Source organism: Rutidosis leptorrhynchoides, chromosome 9 (genome assembly GCF_046630445.1).
Source record: "Rutidosis leptorrhynchoides isolate AG116_Rl617_1_P2 chromosome 9, CSIRO_AGI_Rlap_v1, whole genome shotgun sequence".
NCBI lineage: Eukaryota > Viridiplantae > Streptophyta > Magnoliopsida > Asterales > Asteraceae > Rutidosis > Rutidosis leptorrhynchoides.
This window is the reverse complement of record NC_092341.1, coordinates 124,406,671-124,429,403: the sequence shown is the minus strand read 5'-3', so window position 1 is coordinate 124,429,403 and position 22,733 is coordinate 124,406,671. Positions and strand designations below refer to the sequence as shown.

General features: G+C 34.8%; 2 protein-coding genes across 2 annotated transcripts; both read right to left on the bottom strand.

The window, feature by feature from the left end:
- Positions 1-6,144: 6,144 nt before the first annotated feature.
- On the bottom strand, positions 6,145-6,729 carry LOC139868368 (uncharacterized). The gene has a single exon (XM_071856700.1). It carries the CDS (start codon positions 6,727-6,729, stop codon positions 6,145-6,147), a length of 585 nt encoding a protein of 194 aa, XP_071712801.1.
- An 8-nt stretch (positions 6,730-6,737) lies between these two features.
- Positions 6,738-21,497, bottom strand: LOC139868367 (uncharacterized). The gene is made up of 2 exons (XM_071856699.1): positions 20,797-21,497; positions 6,738-7,194 (listed from the first exon to the last, which is right to left on the bottom strand). Exons 1-2 carry the CDS (start codon positions 21,495-21,497, stop codon positions 6,738-6,740), a joined length of 1,158 nt encoding a protein of 385 aa, XP_071712800.1.
- Between the last annotated feature and the right edge of the window lie 1,236 nt (positions 21,498-22,733).

Below are 22,733 nucleotides of genomic sequence, written 5' to 3'. Positions count from 1 at the left end.
ATGACAAAAATTGATTATTACATCTCAAACAAAACTGCAATTCAAAGATGATAAAAACATTTGATTACTATATTAAGGTAACATACCTGTAGATCATCGCTGATTTTGGAAGGAACAAACTGTTATTCGATGATTCATGATAGCATTTGCTTTTGATTATGTGTACGTCTCAATTTGTTTTGAAGCCCTAATTATTTGATCGTAATCCTATTGCAGCAAAACCTACACAAATTATGAACTTACGCCATTGAAGAATCTGGTATTAGTCTACAAAATTTGTACAGTTTTGTAGAGAAAAACTCAACAGATTAATTGGTGTTAACGGCGGAGTTTATTGCATCGGTGGCCGGCCATAATCGCCGATGCTTACGATTTGAGGTACTGGAATTTTAAGAGAGAGAAAGAGAGACTTGGTTTCTTATGCGTATTTTGTTAAGCTAACTGTTAATGACGGCTTTTAGAAGGACGCGTGTAAATTTATCGTAATTAACTGAAATAATCATGATTAATCAGAGAATTAACACGTGGATAATGATTAATAGGGATGATTTGGGGATGATACGTGGCTGTAAGCAGGCACGCTTTATGTGATGTAGGGGATTTTTTTTAGTAAGCGAATAAACTCTCCTACGAACAAGCACATGGGCTCCCCAAAGAAGGTAAAATCTTGGGTAATCAAGCCCTTCGAGCATGAGACCTGGTACCAAGTGAATTGTGCATTAAAACTTAACTACTTAGATATGAACACAAAGACTCGCCAAACAGTCCATCAGGCAAAGGTTTTGTTAACAAACTGCATTTGTTAGAACCGATCTGGCTTTACACAAGAAGACATTGATGTAAACAATTGAGATAAAAAAAATGTTCAAGGGTAAGAATATACTAGTAATAACAAAAAGAAGTCACAATTGAGAGAAATGTTCATTACTCTTATCTTGTCAATTTACATTTAATCCACAAGGTGTATATATGTCCCACATTTGAAACCACAACCAGCAAATGATTCAAAGGTTACCTCGATATTTTTGAAACTCACTAAAGTTTCTACATCCAAATTCCAGAGAAGAGATTGATATCACTCACGAGTTGGTAGGTCAATGTGTCCGTTGGTCTATATAGGATTAAAGAGTCTAGAACCGATTAAAATCAAATGAGTAACGTAGGTATTTGATTGTATCAAATTCGGATTGCGGATAGGATACGAGTGCAAATCACAATCATGTTCACGGTGAGTGGTTTAAGACCTTGAAAACTCTCCAACGTAACAATGATTACCGGATCCAGAGTCAAACTGCGAATCCAGTCGAGGTCAAACTTGGTCAAACACTTAGAGAAAGAAAGTTCTCATGTACAGAGAGAACGTTCTGCTCTGACAAAGTGATGTGATCTACCTATCAATGAAGTTCAGGTGGCCTATTTATAGGTAAAAAATGTTAAAGGCTCCTATATGTGTAGACACTTGTCATGTATTGATTGCTGAGTCAACCCTTATTGTTCGGTGTATGTATTTCACTTTATTCGCTATCCGTCATATCCTTTCGTTGGTCGCTTGAATCTCTGATTTGTTTATGATTTTTGTGCTTTTGCTCATGTTTATGGTGATCGGTTGTGTGTTGTCGTTATGTTTTTGTATTCTACGCGAATAGCGTATCATTAAGCCCCCCCCCCCTCCAGTTTGAGAATGATAGCTTTTGAAAGTATCATTGACAAACTTAAAAAATTCTTTGTGTATTTCTGACAACTATTATGCATTAAAGTTTTGATTTGACTACTCCCATTTCCTTATTTATTGGCTGTGTTATCTGGACCGTCCACATGTACGTCTTATCCTTTCTTAAAAACCGTAAAAACTCTTTTGAGTTACTTATTCACCCCTATATATATCCATAGCATTTACTTCTGTTCAACTACTTTGTCTTTACTACTAGTTTATTCGCTTTCTGTCATAATGTCTTACCCATCCACTAGTAAGCGTTCTCTTTTTAATGTTGGCAATATCGCTAGCTCCATGTCTCAGCAATATATAGAAGATCTGCTTAATCGCTTTCCGATTCTTCATTCAGTTGATGTCGTTATTCCATCCTCTTCTGATCGCATCAATCATCCTCCTCCAGGAAAGATTACTATATACTCTCATGCATTAGAGTCTGCCAACCTGTGTATTCCTTTGACCGAATTTTTACAATCCATAATTTGTCACTTCAAAATTGTTATTGGCCAACTTGAACCTACGAGTATCCGTAAAATTATTATTTTTGAGATGTATTATCTTGCTACTAATCAATCCCCTTCTGTCCGTATTTTCGAGAATCTTTTTCAAATTGAATCGTATCATGCAGTATGGTTTTATTTTATACAATATGGTTTCTTTGATCTTCGAGCAGAACCCATTCGAAATTGGGAGTCATCATTCTGACATGTGAATGAAGATGTTATCCTTGATGATTTTCGAGCAACACGATCTTGGTGAGCGAATCGCTATGCGCCTCTTGTTCTTGGTACGAAATTGTCATATGCTGAAAAGAAGCGTTATGAAAAATTTATGGCTGAGGCTCTCTTTCAACGCACGTATGCGGAACACATTCTTGTTCGTGGTTCGGTTAGCAATGATTGACAGCATTCGCATGTGCGCCTTATTGTTACTTACAAGGGAAGTGGTACTTATTTTTATTTTTTATTATATATATATATATATATATATATATATATATATATATATATATATATATATATATATATATATATATATATATATATATATATATATATATATATATATATATATTGTTAAAAATGTTTTTCTTTTGTGTTCAGAATTAAGTTCGTATGAAATTTTAAATTTCAAGACTCCTCAAGAGCTTTGCTTTTCCACCAAGTCTATTGTCTAAGACAAAAGTCCTCCTCATATTCATTCAGCTCCTACTCGTTCAACAGGATCTGGTACCAAACGCAAATCCACCACTGCTCCTCATACCAATGTTATAGCTCAAACTTCTTTTTCGCGTGTTCCTACTGCATGTGATTTTGCCAATTATAATTTATTATCCTTTTTCACCATGCCCAGTCATGGTGGTGCCTATATTACTTATGTTGCTGATTTTGTTCTTCTTTCAGCAAGGAATAATGCTCCTTTAAATGATGCTTCTACCCATATCATAATTACTTATCCCTCTCACGTTCTCCCTTCAAACAATGCTACTAGTACATCGAGTTCGATACTAGAAATTGATATTTCTGGAATGTTATCTTTTGCAAGAGGTCCACCAAATAGCTATAATGATTACAAAAAGTTTTTGGAGGTTATCTCTTCATCTGTCATCCTAGATTCATTAAATAGGCTTTCGGACCGGGATTCGCGTAAAGCACATGCTCAAGGCCTTATTTATACAATGATGACTGGTTTCAACCAGATTTTTCGATACGAACAAGCAGAAATGTCTCTTCGACATTCGAACCTTCCCAGTTCTGAAATAGATACTCTTCATGAAGCCAAAGAAAATTTATAAATCAAGCTTGGGGCTGCTACGTCTGCAAAATTAAACGCCGAATCGCGCGTTGCCACTCTGGAATCCAAAGAAATAAAATACATAGAGCGAATCAAGGATCCTGAAAGACAACTACACGCTTCCCAAGAGGAAAATGAAACGGTTGAAAAATGTTGGCGTGATGTTGTTGAAGAAAACAATAAACTTATTACGTCTGCTCCTGACATTTTATCTGATTTGAATCGCTTGATGGTGGGTCTACCTCCTTTGCTTAAAAGAATGTTGTCTTCCAGTCGCTTAAAGAGATCATATGAAGATCTTCTCTCTGTTACAATTGATGTTGAACGTGTTAAAATGATAAGGTTTCTTCAAGATAATATGCTAGATTTCCCTGTACTTCCTGGGCATGTTTCTTCTCAATTGAAACCAGATTCGATTGATAAAGTTAATTATGCTCTTCAAAATTTATGAGATGTTTCTTTTACAGATTTTGAAGATCTCTGCTAACGTGCAGATTCTTCTGTAGATGATATATTGAAATTTCAACCTTGAAAATTTTGTTGTTTATTTCAATGTTTTCTTTTGTAATTTATGATATATGTATATGATGATGTTTTATGATTTTATCACTATTATGATTTGAAGAACTGGTACCTTGTATTATTTGTAGATATCTTTTTCCCCTTTCAAATAAATCGAAATGATTGATTTCTATTTGGAATCATTTAGAAAGCCTTCTCTCTATCTTTCAGCAACTGAACGGGAAATGGTCTAGGAAAGGACTTTAGAATCGGCTCGCCCAGCAAGAAAGGCCCTGACCCTGCCAACCAAGTCAAAATAGAAAAGAAAGAAGAGAACGACGCACTGGAGTGATCCAATATGTGGTAGACTACAGAATTGGTTTGGCGTGTAACGAATATCGCTTGGCCACTTGTTTATTCTTATCCACAATGATTTACATTTTGGAGGATGTCTACCATCGGGAGCTAGATGCACCCCTTAAGTCGGTAGATACTGGTTTCTTGAATTTATGATTTATTTTTGAAGAATTGTAACATTTTATTGGTTTTTTATTATACAAGAAAATTCAAATTTTACATTTACTTGATACTACATGGTTTTTTTACAGCTGATCTGACCGTCCTAAGCGTATAGCGGCTAAGCGTAAAATTTCTTCAATTGCATTGCATTCCATGTTATTGGAAAATCTTTTCCTGATGTTGTTGCTAATGTATATGCTCTATAGCCATTTGCCTTTGCTATTTTATATGGTCTTTCCCATCTTGGTCCCAATTTTCCTTGGTTTGCTTATCGGCTTGCCTCATTGTTTCTTAACACTAAATCCCCTTCCTTAAACTCCACACATTTAACCTTCTTATTACAATACCTCACAATCTTTTGTTTGTTATCTGCTTGCCGGATTGCTGCCATAATTCGCCGTTCTTCTGAAAGATTCAAGTTTTCCCTTATAGCTTCTTCATTTTTCTCTACATGAAAAGCTGCGATTCAATGCGTTGGTACACTTATTTCTGCTGGGATTATTGCTTCTGATCCATAAACCAAACTAAATGGCGTTTATCCAATGCTATCTTTTGGTGTAGTCCGGTATGCCCACAATACATGTGATAACTCATCCACCCATTCGGTTCGACTTAAACCTAATCTTGCCTTTATTCCTGCCACAATTTCTCTATTAGTAACTTCTACTTGTCCATTCGCCTGTGGATGTGCTACGGACGTAAATGTTTGCGTTATATCCAATTCTTCACACCAACTTTTGAAAGGGTTATTGGCGAACTGTTTCCCGTTATCACTCACAATCTCATTTGGCAAATCATATCTGCAAATGATGTCATTTTATACAAACTGCTTTATTTTATTCCCTGTGATAGTAGAAATTGATTTTGCTTCAACCCATTTTGTGAAAATGTCTATTGCGACTACCAAAAATATCATATTTCCTGCTCCTCTTGGAAATGGTCCCACAATGTCTATTGCCCATTTACAAAATGGACATGTAGAAGAGATTTGGATCATTTCGTATTTCAGCATTCGTGATACTGGTGCATGTATTTATCAAGCTTCGCATTTCTTCACTATTTCTTCTGTATCTTTATACATGCTAGGCCAAAAATATCCTTGTCGCCTTATTTTGGCAACTACTGTTCTGAAACCTGAATGTTTTCCACATGCCCCTTCATGCATTTCTCTGATGATATTCGTTGCATGCTTCGGTCCTACACATAGATTTGGTCCTAAATACCATTTTCCATAAGATACATGGGTGCATTCATCTGAATCTGTTTTGCTTCCATTTGTTCTTTTGGTAACCTTCCATTTTGCAAATATTCTACAAATGGAGTCATCCAGCATGACTCTGTTTCTTCATATGAATCCATTAGTACTCTTTCCTATATTGACTTGTTCTTTAACACCTCAACCATTATTCGCTTACTGAAATGGTCAAAAGTCAGCGATGTCAATTTACTCAATGCATCCGTTTTTTTGTTCTTGTTCCTTGATATTTGTGAGATTTCAAAAGAATCAAATTTTTCTGCTAATGATTGCGCTATCTCTAGATATTTTTTCATCACCTGCTCTCTTGCCTTCAATGCTTCATTTAACTGTTGAGCTACCAATTGGGAATCGACATGTGCTCTTAAATTTTTAATCCCATTTCTATGGCTATCCGCATGCCGGATAAAAGTGCTTCATATTCAGCCTCATTATTTGATGCATGGAAACTAAACTTTAAGGCATATGTATGCTCTTCTCCTTTTGGATTAATCAATATTAACCCTGCTCCTGCTCCGTCTATGCTTGAAGCACCATCAGTGTACAACTCCCATGTCTGTGGTTTTTTAACCTCCTTGTTTTGTTCGGTTCGCTCTCCGGAAACCTCTACTAAAAAATCTGCCAGGATTTGTCCTTTAACTGCATTTCTTGGTTCGAAACTTATTTCATGCTCACCCAATTCTATTGCCCATTTTGCCAATCTTCCCAATGTCTCTGGTTTAACTAATATTTTTTTGATTGGTTTATCTGTTATTACCTTAATTGGGTATGCTTGAAAATATCTTCTTAAACGTCTGGCAGAGTGAACCAAACAATATACTAATTTTTCGATTGGCTTGTAATTCATCTCATGTGCTTGCAAAGCTTTACTTACAAAGTAAATGAGAATCTGTACTTTTTCTCTTTCCGCTATGAGAATAGAGCTCGTCGCTTCTCTTGATGTTAACATATATAATATCAACTTTTCTTCTTCATTGGTGTCGTTAATGTTAGTAACTCTTTTAATAGCTTCTTTATGTCGTGAAATGTTGCCTCTACTTCCGTTGTCCATGAGAAGTCTTTTTGATTAATGCATCCTTTTAACACACTGAAAAATGGTACGGATCTTTTCGCTGCTTTTAACAAAAATCTTGTTAGAGCTGCTAACTTCCCATTCAAACTTTGCACTTCCTTCTTGCTACTTGGTGATTTCATATCTTCAATTGCTTGAATTTTCTTTGGATTCGCTTTAATTCCCCTAGGTGTTACCATGTAACCCAAAAACTTTCCTTCTTCAACCTCGAATGTGAATTTTTTGAGATTTAATTTCATATTTATCTTCCTTATGGAATTGAATATTTCCAAGATACCTTTCATTATCTCATCTTCTGTACAGCTTTTGATAACTATGTCATCCACATAAGCCTCAACATTCCTTCCAATTTGATCACAAAAAGCAATATCAATTACTTTTTAATATGTTGCCCCTGCATTCTTTAATCCAAATGGCATTTTCGTGTAACAAAATATTCCTTGAGATGTATGAAAAGCTGTTTTATCCTCATTGCGATTCGCCATTAATATTTGATGATATCCTTTGTATGCATCCAAAAAACATTTATACTTAAATCCAGATAGAGATTCAACTTTCCAATCAATTTCAGGCAGTGGATAATTATCTTTAGGGCACGCTGTAGTGACCCGAACTTTTCCATGTTTATATATATATTAAATGAAATTGTTATTTATATGATTAAGTGTTTCCAACATGTTAAGCAATCAAACTTGTTAAGACTTGATTAATTGAAATAGGTTTCATATAGACAATTGACCACCCAAGTTGACCGGTGATTCACGAACGTTAAAAATTGTAAAAACTATACGATGACATATATATGGTTATATATATAGTTAACATGATTTTATTATAAGTATGTATCTCATTAGGTATTTTAACAATGAGTTATATACATAAAAATGAGACTATTAATTTAAGAAACTCTAAAATGATATATATAACGATTATCGTTATAACGTCTTACTAGGTACATATGAATCATATTAAGATATTGATACACTTGGTTAATTATGTTAAATGATAAGTAAATATATCATTAAGTGTATTAACAAGGAACTACATATGTAAAAATAAGACTACTAACTTAATGATTTTGAAACGAGACATATATGTAACGATTATCGTTGTAACGACATTTAATGTATATAGATCATATTAAGAGATATTCGTACATCATAATATCATGATAATATAATAATTTAAAATCTCATTTGATATTATAAACATTGGGTTAACAACACTTAACAAGATCGTTAACCTAAAGGTTTCAAAACAACACTTACATGTAACGACTAACGATGACTTAACGACTCAGTTAAAATGTATATACATGTAGTGTTTTAATATGTATTCATACACTTTTGAAAGACTTAAAGACACTTATCAAAATACTTCTACTTAACAAAAATTCTTACAATTACATCCTCGTTCAGTTTCATCAACAATTCTACTCGTATGCACCCTTATTCGTACTCGTACAATACACAGCTTTTAGATGTATGTACTATTGGTATATACACTCCAATGATCAGCTCTTAGCAGCCCATGTGAGTCACCTAACACATGTGGGAACCATCATTTGGCAACTAGCATGAAATATCTCATAAAATTACAAAAATATGAGTAATCATTCATGACTTATTTACATGAAAACAAAATTACATATCCTTTATATCTAATCCATCCACCAACGACCAAAAACACCTACAAACACTTTCATTCTTCAATTTTCTTCATCTAATTGATTTCTCTTAAGTTCTATCTTCAAGTTCTAAGTGTTCTTCATAAATTCCAAAAGTTCTAGTTTCATAAAATCAAGAATACTTCCAAGATTGCAAGTTTACTTCCAAGTTTTCTAAATCCATTCCAAGTAATCATCCAAGACCAAGAAAACTTTGTTACTTACAGTAGGTTATCTTTCTAATACAAGGTAATAATCATATTCAAACTTTAATTCAATTTCTATAACTATAACAATCTTATTTCGAGTGGAAATCTTACTTGAAATTGTTTTCGTGTCATGATTCTGCTTCAAGAACTTTCAAGCCATTCAAGGATCCTTTGAAGCTAGATCTATTTTTCTCATTTCCAGTAGGTTTATCCAAGGAACTTGAGGTAGTAATGATGTTCATAACATCATTCGATTCATACATATAAAGCTATCTTATTCGAAGGTTTAAACTTGTAATCACTAGAACATAGTTTAGTTAATTCTAAACTTGTTCGCAAATAAAAGTTAATCCTTCTAACTTGACTTTTAAAATCAACTAAACACATGTTCTATATCTATATGATATGCTAACTTAATGATTTAAAACCTGGAAACACGAAAAACACCGTAAAACCGGATTTACGCCGTCGTAGTAACACCGCGGGCTGTTTTGGGTTAGTTAATTAAAAATTATGATAAACTTTGATTTAAAAGTTGTTATTCTGAGAAAATAATTTTTATTATGAACATGAAACTATATTCAAAAAGTATGGTTAAACTCAAAGTGGAAGTATGTTTTCTAAAATGGTCATCTAGACGTCGTTCTTTCGACTGAAATGACTACCTTTACAAAAACGATTTGTAACTTATTTTTCCGACTATAAACCTATACTTTTTATATTTAGATTCATAAAGTTAAGTTCAATACGAAACCGTGGCCACTGGAATCACTCAAAACGGATTAGAAACGAAGAAATGGCGAGTAAAACAAGATTGATAAAAACTACTCATTTTACCTACGTGAAAGTTAGTAATAAATCTATTCCAACCATAACCTAATCAACTTATATTGTATATTATGTAATCTTGAGATACCATAGACACGTATACAATGTTTCGACCTATCATGTCGACCCATCTATATATATATATATATATATATATATATATATATATATATATATATATATATATATATATTGCGGAACAACCATAGACACTATATATGTGAATATTGGAGTTAGCTATACAGGGTTGAGGTTGATTCCAAAATATATATATAGTTTGAGTTGTGATCAATACTGAGATACGTATACACTGGGTCGTGGATTGATTCAAGATAATATTTATCGATTTATTTCTGTACATCTAACTGTGGATAACTAGTTGTAGGTTACTAACGAGGACAGCTGACTTAATGAACTTAAAACATCAAAATGTATTAAAAGTGTTGTAAATATATTTTGAACATACTTTGATATATATGTACATATTTGTTATAGGTTCGTGAATCGACCAGTGGCCTAGTCTTACTTCCCGACGAAGTAAAAGTCTGTGAAAGTGAGTTATAGTCCCACTTTTAAAATCTAATATTTTTGGGATGAGAATACATGCAGGTTTTATAAATGATTTACAAAATAGACACAAGTACGTGAAACTACATTTTATGGTTGAATTATCGAAATCGAATATGCCCCTTTTTATTAAGTCTGGTAATCTAAGAATTAGGGAACAGACACCCTCATTGACGCGAATCCTAAAGATAGATCTATTGGGCCTAACAAACCCCATCCAAAGTACCGGATGCTTTAGTACTTCGAAATTTATATCATATCCGAAGGGTGTCCCGGAATGATGGGGATATTCTTATATATGCATCTTGTTAATGCCGGTTACCAGGTGTTCACCATATGAATAATTTTTATCTATATGTATGGGATGTGTATTGAAATATGAAATCTTGTGGTCTATTGTTACGATTTGATATATATAGGTTAAACCTATAACTCACCAACATTTTTGTTGACGTTTAAAGCATGTTTATTCTCAGGTGAATACTAAGAGCTTCCGCTGTTGCATACTAAAATAAGGACAAGATTTGGAGTCCATGTTTGTATGATATTGTGTAAAAACTGCATTCAAGAAACTGATTTCGATATAACATATTTGTATTGTAAACCATTATGTAATGGTCGTGTGTAAACAGGATATTTTAGATTATCATTATTTGATAATCTACGTAAAGCTTTTTAAACCTTTATTTATGAAATAAAGGTTATGGTTTGTTTTAAAAATGAATGCAGTCTTTGAAAAACGTCTCATATAGAGGTCAAAACCTCGCAACGAAATCAATTAATATGGAACGTTTTTAATCAATAAGAACGGGACATTTCAGTTGGTATCCGAGCGTTGGTCTTAGAGAACCAGAAAATTTGCATTAGTGTGTCTTATCGAGTTTGTTAGGATGCATTAGTGAGTCTGGACTTCGACCGTGTTTTCTTTAAAAATGATTGCTTAACATTTTTGTTGGAAACTATATATTATTAACATGTATATATTATGTGATATATTAATCTCTTAACATGTTTGATATTGTGTGATAGATGTCTACCTCTAGCACAAATCCTATTGACTCACCTAATAATAACGAAGATTCGAATATATATTGGACTGATTCACAAGTTCCCGAAGAAGAACCGGAAGAAGAATCAGAACCGGAAGAGGAGGAACTGGAGGAGGAAATAGAACCGGTGGGGGAAATAATAAAACGGTTAAGTAAAAGAAAATCCTCAACCAACCAACCAAGGTTAATTATGGTCAATGGTGTTTCCGCCAAGGAAGCAAAATATTGGGAGGATTACCAATTCTCCGATGAATCGGATTCCGACGAGAATTCCGATGATGTTATAGAAATTACCTTAACTGAATATAAAAAGGCAAAAGAAAATAATAAGGGAAAGGGCATAAAAATAGAGAAATCTAATTCCAACCCCGATGAACTTTATATGTATCGTCAACCCCCGAAGCCCTTAAGGTGTAACAATGACCCGGGAACCTCTAAACCACCAGGTTTTTCTAAACCAATGTGGAAAACGATGGCTCGTATTAGGGGAACATCATATATCCCTAGAAACTTGGCAAAACGAACCAAAACCGAAGAAGAAGAAATGAGCAAGTCGGAATAAGATAGTTGTATTCGTGTGGTGTAATATATGTAATATAGTGTGCTTATGCTTTATGATATATGTAAAAATTGCTTGTATTAATAAGTATTTTTTTTTATGAATCAAACTCTTGTCTATTTTACAGTATAAAAACACAAAATGGATAGACAACCCAATATTTTAAGAGACTTACCCAGAGACATGATTGATGAAATCTTGTCTAGAGTCGGTCAGAATTCTTCGGCACAACTATTTACGGCGAAATCAGTTTGTAAGACATTCGAAGAACGTTCCAAGAATATCTTGGTTTATAAGAGACTTTTGTTTGAAAGATGGGGGATATCACATTGGGAAATCCATAAGTTACGATGTGTTTACTTTGACGCATATATTACGGGGAACCCAAATGCTATTTTACGCAACGGGTTAAGAAATTATTTTGACTCAATGTATCCGAATATAGGACTTCATGATTTAGAAAAAGCGGCTAACATGCAACATAAAGAAGCATGCTATGCTTACGGGTTAGTAATGTTCGCTTCTCACCAAAGTGAGAAAAAGAACATCGGGCTACAACTATTAAACAAAACGTTCCCACAAGTGACGGAGTCGGTAACTGGGGTAAGAAATGAGGTTTTTAGGTTATTACGAGACTGTTGGTCATTACGTAACCTTCATCCCTTTGACGACGTTACAACACGCTGTCTTATCAACGGTCATAACGGTTATGTTCCACAAGACCAAGGATGGGAAGTAGTCATAGTAAAACCAGAATGCATGACTTGTTTCTGGACGTATGAATTACGTGTCTTTATTGCCTTTGCTGAACGACTTGTGTACTAGCTAGAATTATCTTCACAACTATCTTGTATCAAAGTTATTGTGTGCTATATTTCATGCTTTATGTAAAATAAGCGGTATTGTAAGTTTGTAAAATATTGTATAAAAGTTTGAACGCGAAATATTATGATAATCAGTTTTTCATATAGAATTGTAGTAGTTGAATTGTATATTAGCTACTAAATATGAACTTAACGGGTAGGTACTACCCGAATTTAAACTTATAAAACGCTAATATGAAGAAAAAGCTTTTATAAATGAGTTCATATTATGCTACGAAATACTATTAACTACTCTTAATATTATGTATGATTAACTTGTTCCATTTGACTATTTTGAAGGAAATGGCACCGACTACTCGACACACCGTGAATATGAATGAAGAGGAATTCCGTACTTTTCTAGCTTCAAACATAGCCGCAGTACAGGCTGCGCTACATACCAACAATAACCTTGGATCTAGCAGTACAGGAAATCGTGTAGGATGCACCTACAAAGAATTCACTGCCTGCAAACCTTTGGAATTTGATGGAACCGAAGGACCGATCGGATTGAAACGGTGGACCGAGAAGGTCGAATCGGTGTTTGCCATAAGTAAGTGTACTGAAGAGGACAAAGTGAAGTACGCTACGCATACCTTCACAGGTTCTGCGTTAACATGGTGGAATACCTATCTAGAGCAAGTGGGACAAGATGATGCGTACGCACTACCGTGGTCAGCATTCAAGCACTTGATAAACGAGAAGTACCGTCCCAGAACCGAGGTCAATAAGCTCAAGACAGAACTTAGAGGGTTACGAACCCAAGGATTTGATATTACCACGCACGAAAGATGATTCACAGAATTGTGCCTATTGTGTCCGGGAGCGTTCGAAGATGAGGAATAGAAGATCGACGCGTTTGTGAAAGGATTACCGGAAAGAATCCAAGAAGATATAAGTTCACACAAGCCCGCCTCCATACAACAGGCATGTAGAATGGCTCATAAACTAGTGAACCAGATTGAGGAAAGAATTAAAGAACAGACGGCTGAAGAGGCCAATGTGAAGCAAGTCAAAAGAAAGTGGGAGGAAAACGGTGATAAGAATCACCAATACAACAACAACAGCAATTACAATAATAATCGCAACAATTATCCCAACAATCGCAACATCAATCGCAACTACAACAAACGGCCCAACAACAACAACAACAACAACAACAACAACAACAACAACAACAACAACAACAACAATCATCCCAACAACAATAACAACCGCAACAACAACAACAATCAGAAGCAGCTATGCCAAAGGTGTGAAAAGTATCACTCGGGGTTCTGCACTAAATTTTGCAACAAGTGTAAAAGAAATGGTCATAGCGCGGCGAAGTGTGAGGTCTACGGACCAGGGGTTAACAGAACGAAAGGAACAAATGGTGTCGGAACGAGCAATGGCGGAGCAAGTAGTGTCGGAGCAAGTTATGCCAATGTAGTTTGTTATAAATGTGGAAAACCGGGCTACATTATTAGAAATTGCCCGAACCAGGAGAACACGAATGGACAAGGCCGCGGAAGAGTTTTCAATATTAATGCGGCAGAGGCACAGGAAGACCCGGAGCTTGTTACGGGTACGTTTCTTATTGACAATAAATTTGCTTACGTTTTATTTGATTCGGGTGCGGATAGAAGCTATATGAGTAGAGATTTTTGTGCTAAATTAAGTTGTCCATTGACGCCATTGGATAGTAAATTTTTACTCGAATTAGCAAACGGTAAATTAATTTCAGCAGATTATGTATGCCGGAATCGAGAAATTAAACTGGGTAGCGAAATATTTAAGATTGATTTGATACCAGTAGAGTTAGGTAGTTTTGATGTAATAGTTGGCATGGACTGGCTGAAGAAGGTGAAAGCAGAGATCGTATGTTATAAAAATGCAATTCGCATTGTACGAGAAGAAGGAGAACCCTTAATAGTGTACGGAGAAAAGGGTAACACGAAGCTACATCTTATTAGTAATTTGAAGGCACAAAAACTAATAAGAAAAGGTTGCTATGCTATTCTATCATACGTCAAGAAAGTACAAACTGAAGAAAAGAGCATCAATGATGTTCCCGCCGCAAAAGAATTTCCCGATGTATTTCCGAAAGAATTACCGGGATTACCCCCACATCGATCCGTTGAATTTCAAATAGATCTTATACCAGGAGCTGCACCAATAGCTCGTGCTCCTTACAGACTCGCACCCAGCAAGATGAAAGAACTGCAAAGCCAACTGCAAGAACTATTAGAATCTGGTTTCATTCGACCAAGCACATCACCATGGGGAGCTCCTGTTTTGTTTGTCAAGAAGAAGGATGGTACATTTAGGTTGTGTATTGACTACAGAGAGTTGAACAAACTTACCATCAAAAACCGTTATCCACTGCCGAGAATTGTCGACTTATTTGATCAACTACAAGGCTCGTCGGTTTATTCGAAGATCGATTTACGTTCTGGTTATCATCAAATGCGAGTAAAGGAGGATGATATTCCAAAAAATGCTTTTAGGACGAGTTATGGTCATTACGAGTTTATGGTTATGCCATTTGGATTGACTAACACACCAGCTGTGTTCATGGACCTTATGAACCGAGTGTGTGGGCCATATCTTGACAAGTTTGTCATTGTTTTCATCGATGACATACTTATTTACTCAAAGAATGATCAAGAGCACGAAGAACATTTGAGAAAAGTGCTAGAAGTATTGAGGAAAGAAAAACTGTACGCTAAGTTTTCAAAGTGTGCATTTTGGTTGGAAGAAGTTCAATTCCTCGGTCACATAGTGAACAAAGAAGGTATCCAGGTGGACCCGGCAAAGATCGAAATCGTTGAAAAGTGGAAAACCCCAAAAACTCCGAAGCATATATGTCAATTTTTGGGATTGGCTGGTTACTACAGAAGATTCATCCAAGATTTCTCCAAAATAGCAAAACCCTTGACTGCATTAACGCATAAAGGGAAGAAATTTGAATGGAAGGATGAACAAGAGAAGGCGTTTCAATTATTGAAGAAAAAGCTAACTACGGCACCTATATTGTCATTGCCTGAAGGGAATGATGATTTTGTGATTTATTGTGACGCATCAAAGCAAGGTCTCGGTTGTGTATTAATGCAACGGACGAAGGTGATTGCTTATGCGTCTAGACAATTGAAGATTCACGAGCAAAATTATACGACGCATGATTTGGAATTAGGCGCGGTTGTTTTTGCATTAAAGACTTGGAGGCACTACTTATATGGGGTCAAAAGTATTATATATACCGACCACAAAAGTCTTCAACATATATTTAATCATAAACAACTGAATATGAGGCAGCGTAGGTGGATTGAATTGTTGAATGATTACGACTTTGAGATTCGTTACCACCCGGGGAAGGCAAATGTGGTAGCCGACGCCTTGAGCAGAAAGGACAGAGAACCCATTCGAGTAAAATCTATGAATATAATGATTCACACTAACCTTACTACTCAAATAAAGGAGGCGCAACAAGGAGTTTTAAAAGAGGGAAATTTAAAGGATGAAATACCCAAAGGATCGGAGAAGCATCTTAATATTCGGGAAGACGGAACCCGGTATAGGGCTAAAAGAATTTGGGTACCAAAATTTGGAGATATGAGAGAAATGGTACTTAGAGAAGCTCATAAAACCAGATACTCAATACATCCTGGAACGGGGAGGATGTACAAGGATCTTAAGAAACATTTTTGGTGGCCAGGTATGAAAGCCGATATTGCTAAATATGTAGGAGAATGTTTGACGTGTTCTAAGGTCAAAGCTGAACATCAGAAACCATCAGGTCTACTACAACAACCTGAAATCCCGGAATGGAAATAGGAAAACATTACCATGGATTTCATTACTAAATTCCCAAGGACTGCAAGTGGTTATGATACTATTTGGGTAATAGTTGATCGTCTCACCAAGTCAGCACACTTCCTGCCAATAAGAGAAGATGACAAGATGGAGAAGTTAGCACGACTGTATTTGAAGGAAGTCGTCTCCAGACATGGAATACCAATCTCTATTATCTCTGATAGGGATGGCAGATTTATTTCAAGATTCTGGCAGACATTACAGCAAGCATTGGGAACTCGTCTAGACATGAGTACTGCCTATCATCCACAAACTGATGGGCAGAGCGAAAGGACGATACAAACACTTGAAGACATGCTACGAGCTTGTGTTATTGATTTCGGAAATAGTTGGGATCGACATCTACCATTAGCAGAATTTTCCTACAACAACAGCTACCATTCAAGCATTGAGATGGCGCCGTTTGAAGCACTTTATGGTAGAAAGTGCAGGTCTTCGATTTGTTGGAGTGAAGTGGGGGATAGATAGATTACGGGTCCGGAGATAATACAAGAAACTACCGAGAAGATCATCCAAATTCAACAACGGTTGAAAACCGCCCAGTAGCTTACCGACTTGAGTTACCTCAACAACTCGTGGCTGTACATAACACTTTCCACGTCTCGAATTTGAAGAAATGTTTTGCTAAAGAAGATCTCACTATTCCGTTAGATGAAATCCAAATCAACGAAAAACTTCAATTTATCGAAGAACCCGTCGAAATAATGGATCGTGAGGTTAAAAGACTTAAGTAAAATAAGATACCAATTGTTTAGGTTCGATGGAATGCTCGTAGAGGACCTGAGTTCACCTAGGAACGAGAAGATCAGATGATGAAGAAATACCCGCATTTATTTCCAGAAGATACGTCAACACCTCCAACTGCTTAAAATTTCGGGACGAAATTTATTTAACGGGTAGGTACTTTAGTGACCCGAACTTTTCCATGTTTATATATATATTAAATGAAATTGTTATTTACATGATTAAGTGTTTCTAACATGTTAAGCAATCAAACTTGTTAAGACTTGATTAATTGAAATAGGTTTCATATAGACAATTGACCACCCAAGTTGACCAGTGATTCACGAACGTTAAAACTTGTAAAAACTATACGATGACATATATATGGTTATATATATAGTTAACATGATTTTATTATAAGTATGTATCTCATTAGGTATTTTAACAATGAGTTATATACATAAAAATGAGACTATTAATTTAAGAAACTCTAAAACGATATATATAATGATTATCGTTATAACGTCTTACTAGGTACATATGAATCATATTAAGATATTGATACACTTGGTTAATTATGTTAAATTATAAGTAAATATATCATTAAGTGTATTAACAATGAACTACGTATGTAAAAATAAGACTACTAACTTAATGATTTTGAAACGAGACATATATGTAACGATTATCGTTGTAACAACATTTAATGTATATAGATCATATTAAGAGATATTCGTACATCATAATATCATGATAATATAATAATTTAAAATCTCATTTGATATTATAAACATTGGGTTAACAACACTTAACAAGATCGTTAACCTAAAGGTTTCAAAACAACACTTACATGTAACGACTAACGATGACTTAACGACTCAGTTAAAATGTATATACATGTAGTGTTTTAATATGTATTCATACACTTTTGAAAGACTTCAAGACACTTATCAAAATACTTCTACTTAACAAAAATGCTTACAATTACATCCTCGTTCAGTTTCATCAACAATTCTACTCGTATGCACCCTTATTCGTACTCGTACAATACACAGCTTTTAGATGTATGTACTATTGGTATATACACTCCAATGATCAGCTCTTAGCAGCCCATGTGAGTCACCTAACACATGTGGGAACCATCATTTGGCAACTAGCATGAAATATCTCATAAAATTACAAAAATATGAGTAATCATTCATGACTTATTTACATGAAAACAAAATTACATATCCTTTATATCTAATCCATCCACCAATGACCAAAAACACCTACAAACACTTTCATTCTTCAATTTTCTTCATCTAATTGATCTCTCTCAAGTTCTATCTTCAAGTTCTAAGTGTTCTTCATAAATTCCAAAAGTTCTAGTTTCATAAAATCAAGAATACTTCCAAGATTGCAAGTTTACTTCCAAGTTTTCTAAATCCATTCCAAGTAATCATCCAAGATCAAGAAACCTTTGTTACTTACAGTAGGTTATATTTCTAATACAAGGTAATAATCATATTCAAACTTTAATTCAATTTCTATAACTATAACAATCTTATTTCGAGTGGAAATCTTACTTGAAATTGTTTTCGTGTCATGATTCTGCTTCAAGAACTTTCAAGCCATCCAAGGATCCTTTGAAGCTAGATCTATTTTTCTCATTTCTAGTAGGTTTATCCAAGGAACTTTAGGTAGTAATGATGTTCATAACATCATTCGATTCATAAATATAAAGCTATCTTATTCGAAGGTTTAAACTTGTAATCACTAGAACATAGTTTAGTTAATTCTAAACTTGTTCGCAAATAAAAGTTAATCCTTCTAACTTGACTTTTAAAATCAACTAAACACATGTTCTATATCTATATGATATGCTAACTTAATGATTTAAAACCTGGAAACACGAAAAACACCGTAAAACCGGATTTACGCCGTCGTAGTAACACCGCGGGCTGTTTTGGGTTAGTTAATTAAAAACTATGATAAACTTTGATTTAAAAGTTGTTATTCTGAGAAAATAATTTTTATTATGAACATGAAACTATATCCAAAAATTATGGTTAAACTCAAAGTGGAAGTATGTTTTCTAAAATGGTCATCTAGACGTCGTTCTTTCGACTGAAATGACTACCTTTACAAAAACGACTTGTAACTTATTTTTCCGACTATAAACCTATACTTTTTCTATTTAGATTCATAAAGTTAAGTTCAATACGAAACCATGACCACCGGAATCACTCAAAACAGATTAGAAACGAAGAAATGGCGAGTAAAACAAGATTGATAAAAACTACTCATTTTACCTACGTGAAAGTTAGTAATAAATCTATTTCAACCATAACCTAATCAACTTATATTGTATATTATGTAATCTTGAGATACCATAGACACGTATACAATGTTTCGACCTATCATGTCGACCCATCTATATATATATTGCGAAACAACCATAGACACTCTATATGTGAATGTTGGAGTTAGCTATACAGGGTTGAGGTTGATTCCAAAATATATATATAGTTTGAGTTGTGATCAATATTGAGATACGTATACACTGGGTCGTGGATTGATTCAAGATAATATTTATCGATTTATTTCTGTACATCTAACTGTGGACAACTAGTTGTAGGTTACTAACGAGGACAGCTGACTTAATGAACTTAAAACATCAAAATGTATTAAAAGTGTTGTAAATATATTTTGAACATACTTTGATATATATGTACATATTTGTTATAGGTTCGTGAATCGACCAGTGGCCAAGTCTTACTTCCCGACGAAGTAAAAGTCTGTGAAAGTGAGTTATAGTCCCACTTTTAAAATCTAATATTTTTGGGATGAGAATACATGCAGGTTTTATAAATGATTTACAAAATAGACACAAGTACATGAAATTACATTCTATGGTTGAATTATCGAAGTCGAATATGCTCCTTTTTATTAAGTCTGGTAATCTAAGAATTAGGGAACAGACACCCTAATTGACGCGAATCCTAAAGATAGATCTATCGGGCCTAACAAACCCCATCCAAAGTACCGGATGCTTTAGTACTTCGAAATTTATATCATATCCGAAGGGTGTCCCGGTATGATGGGGATATTCTTATATATGCATCTTGTTAATGTCGGTTACCAGGTGTTCACCATATGAATGATTTTTATCTCTATGTATGGGATGTGTATTGAAATATGAAACCTTGTGGTCTATTGTTACGATTTGATATATATAGGTTAAACCTATAACTCACCAACATTTTTGTTGACATTTAAAGCATGTTTATTCTCAGGTGAATACTAAGAGCTTCCGCTGTTGCATACTAAAATAAGGACAAGATTTGGAGTCCATGTTTGTATGATATTGTGTAAAAACTGCATTCAAGAAACTGATTTCGATGTAACATATTTGTATTGTAAACCATTATGTAATGGTCGTGTGTAAACAGGATATTTTAGATTATCATTATTTGATAATCTACGTAAAGCTTTTTAAACCTTTATTTATGAAATAAAGGTTATGGTTTGTTTTAAAAATGAATGCAGTCTTTGAAAAACGTCTCATATAGAGGTCAAAACCTCGCAACGAAATCAATTAATATGGAACATTTTTAATCAATAAGAACGGGACATTTCACACGCCTTATTGATATCCGTGAAATCTAAACACATTCGCCAAGATCCATCAGGTTTCTTTACCATGACTGGGTTTGCTACCCATATTTGATATTTTACTTCTCTCATTATTCCTGCTTTAACCAATTTATCCACCTCTTCTTTTAAACATTTATGCCTTTCCGGAGCCATTCCTCTCTTCTTTTGACATACTGGCAGGATATTCGGGTTAACATCCAATTTATGTTCTGTCACGTCACTTGGTACTCCTGTCATATCCGATTCCTTCCATGCGAATACATCTATATTTGTTGCCAATATCTCTCCAATCATGTTTTTACTTTCTTTGCTTAATGTTTTCCCAATGGCTATTCGATATTCAGGGAATTTAGTGTTTGGAGAGATTGATCCATCATCATGCACTTTGAATTCAACTTTCTTTTTTGAAACTTGTTTGCATTCAATTGTTTTTCGCTTAACTCCATATAAGGTTGCAATGTCTGCTGGTGTTGTGAACTTCATCATGCCATGTACTGTTGAAGTAATAGCCCCAAACTTTTGCATTGCTGTTCTTCCCAAGATTATATTATATGGGGAATCTTCTTTTACTACTAAAAATTCTATTTTCGAACTCCTTGAATAAGGGTATTCTTCGAGAATTACTTTTAAAATAACGCTTCCTGTTGACCATGTAGATTCACTTGTAAAGCTAGCTAGCGGTACCATGACATTTTTAATTTTGTCTTGTGTTCGCCTTGAGAATTTTCTGAAACAATGCTCATACATTATTTCTTCTCCTCCTCCCGTATCGGTATAAATTCGGGCTTCGTACTTCTATTATTACGGGTGCATCAGACGGATTTATATGTAATATTAGAGGAAATGCAATTGGTTCTTTTTTTCATTCTTCTAATACTTCTGCTTTCCTTCTTTGCCATGTTCCCCATTTGGATAACATTTTTTCCCTTTAGTCAGGTAAATAAACGGATGGCGCCAAATGATCGTACCAAATCTGGATTGCGGATAGAATACGAGTGCAAATCACAATCACGTTAACGGTGAGCGGTTTAAGTTTTTGAAAACTCTTCGAAGTAACAATGATTACCGGATCCAGAGTCAAACTGCGAATCCAGTTGAGGTCAAACTTGGTCAAACATTTAGAGAGAGAAGGTTCTCAAGTAGAGAGAGAAAGTTCTGCTCTGATAAAGTGATGTGATCAGCCTATCAATGAAGTCCATGTGGCTTATTTATAGGTAAAAAATGTCAAAAGCTCCTCTATGTGTGGATACTTGTCATATTTTGATTGGTGAGTAAACCCTTATTTTTTGGTGTACGGATTTCATCTTTATTTGCTATCAGTCATATCCTTCCGCTAGTCGCCCGAATCTCTGTTTTGTTTATGATTTTTGTGCTTTCGCTCACGTTTATGGTGATCGGTTGTGTGTTGTCGCTATGTGTAACATCCCGCATTTTTCCGTTAAATTTATTTTAACACCGTCTTTTTTTTATAATATCTTTCGTCATCTATATTCATACACTTTGTTAACAAACGTTCTTAATATTTCCATTATTCGATTATAACATCTCCCGTTTATTCTCGCGTATTTAAAATTTATTCGTTTGGTTAATTCACGCACCCGCTTTTAAACTCGAGGGACTAAATTCGCCATTGGACCAAAGTGGCAACTAGTTGAACTAGTCACCACTCTTCCTCACCATTCGTTCATTCACCTCCTCATCCTTCATACTTCCACTTTTACTCTCAAACACCCAAATCATTCATTCATCATCTAAATTCGATCTAGGAAGCTTGCAATAAAATAAATTACATATTCGTGATCCTCTCTTTATCCTCTATATTTTGGTACTAATTTCATCTCGTTTGGGTAACATTTCTAAAACTCTAGATTTCATGTTCTTAGTATTTTTGACTTGAAATGGTGTTAATTAGTGTCTATGGCT

What these genes read in the sequence shown, in the direction of transcription:
- LOC139868368 (XM_071856700.1), bottom strand. Translation starts at nt 6,729, where the DNA reads ATGTTAACATCAAGAGAAGCGACGAGCTCTATTCTCATAGCGGAAAGA.
- LOC139868367 (XM_071856699.1), bottom strand. Translation starts at nt 21,497, where the DNA reads ATGGTACCGCTAGCTAGCTTTACAAGTGAATCTACATGGTCAACAGGA. An exon ending in TTCACGGATATCAATAAGGC is followed by an intron (nt 7,195 to 20,796) that starts GTGTGAAATGTC and finishes TCAAATTGGAAG; the next exon opens with GAATGTTGAGGCTTATGTGG.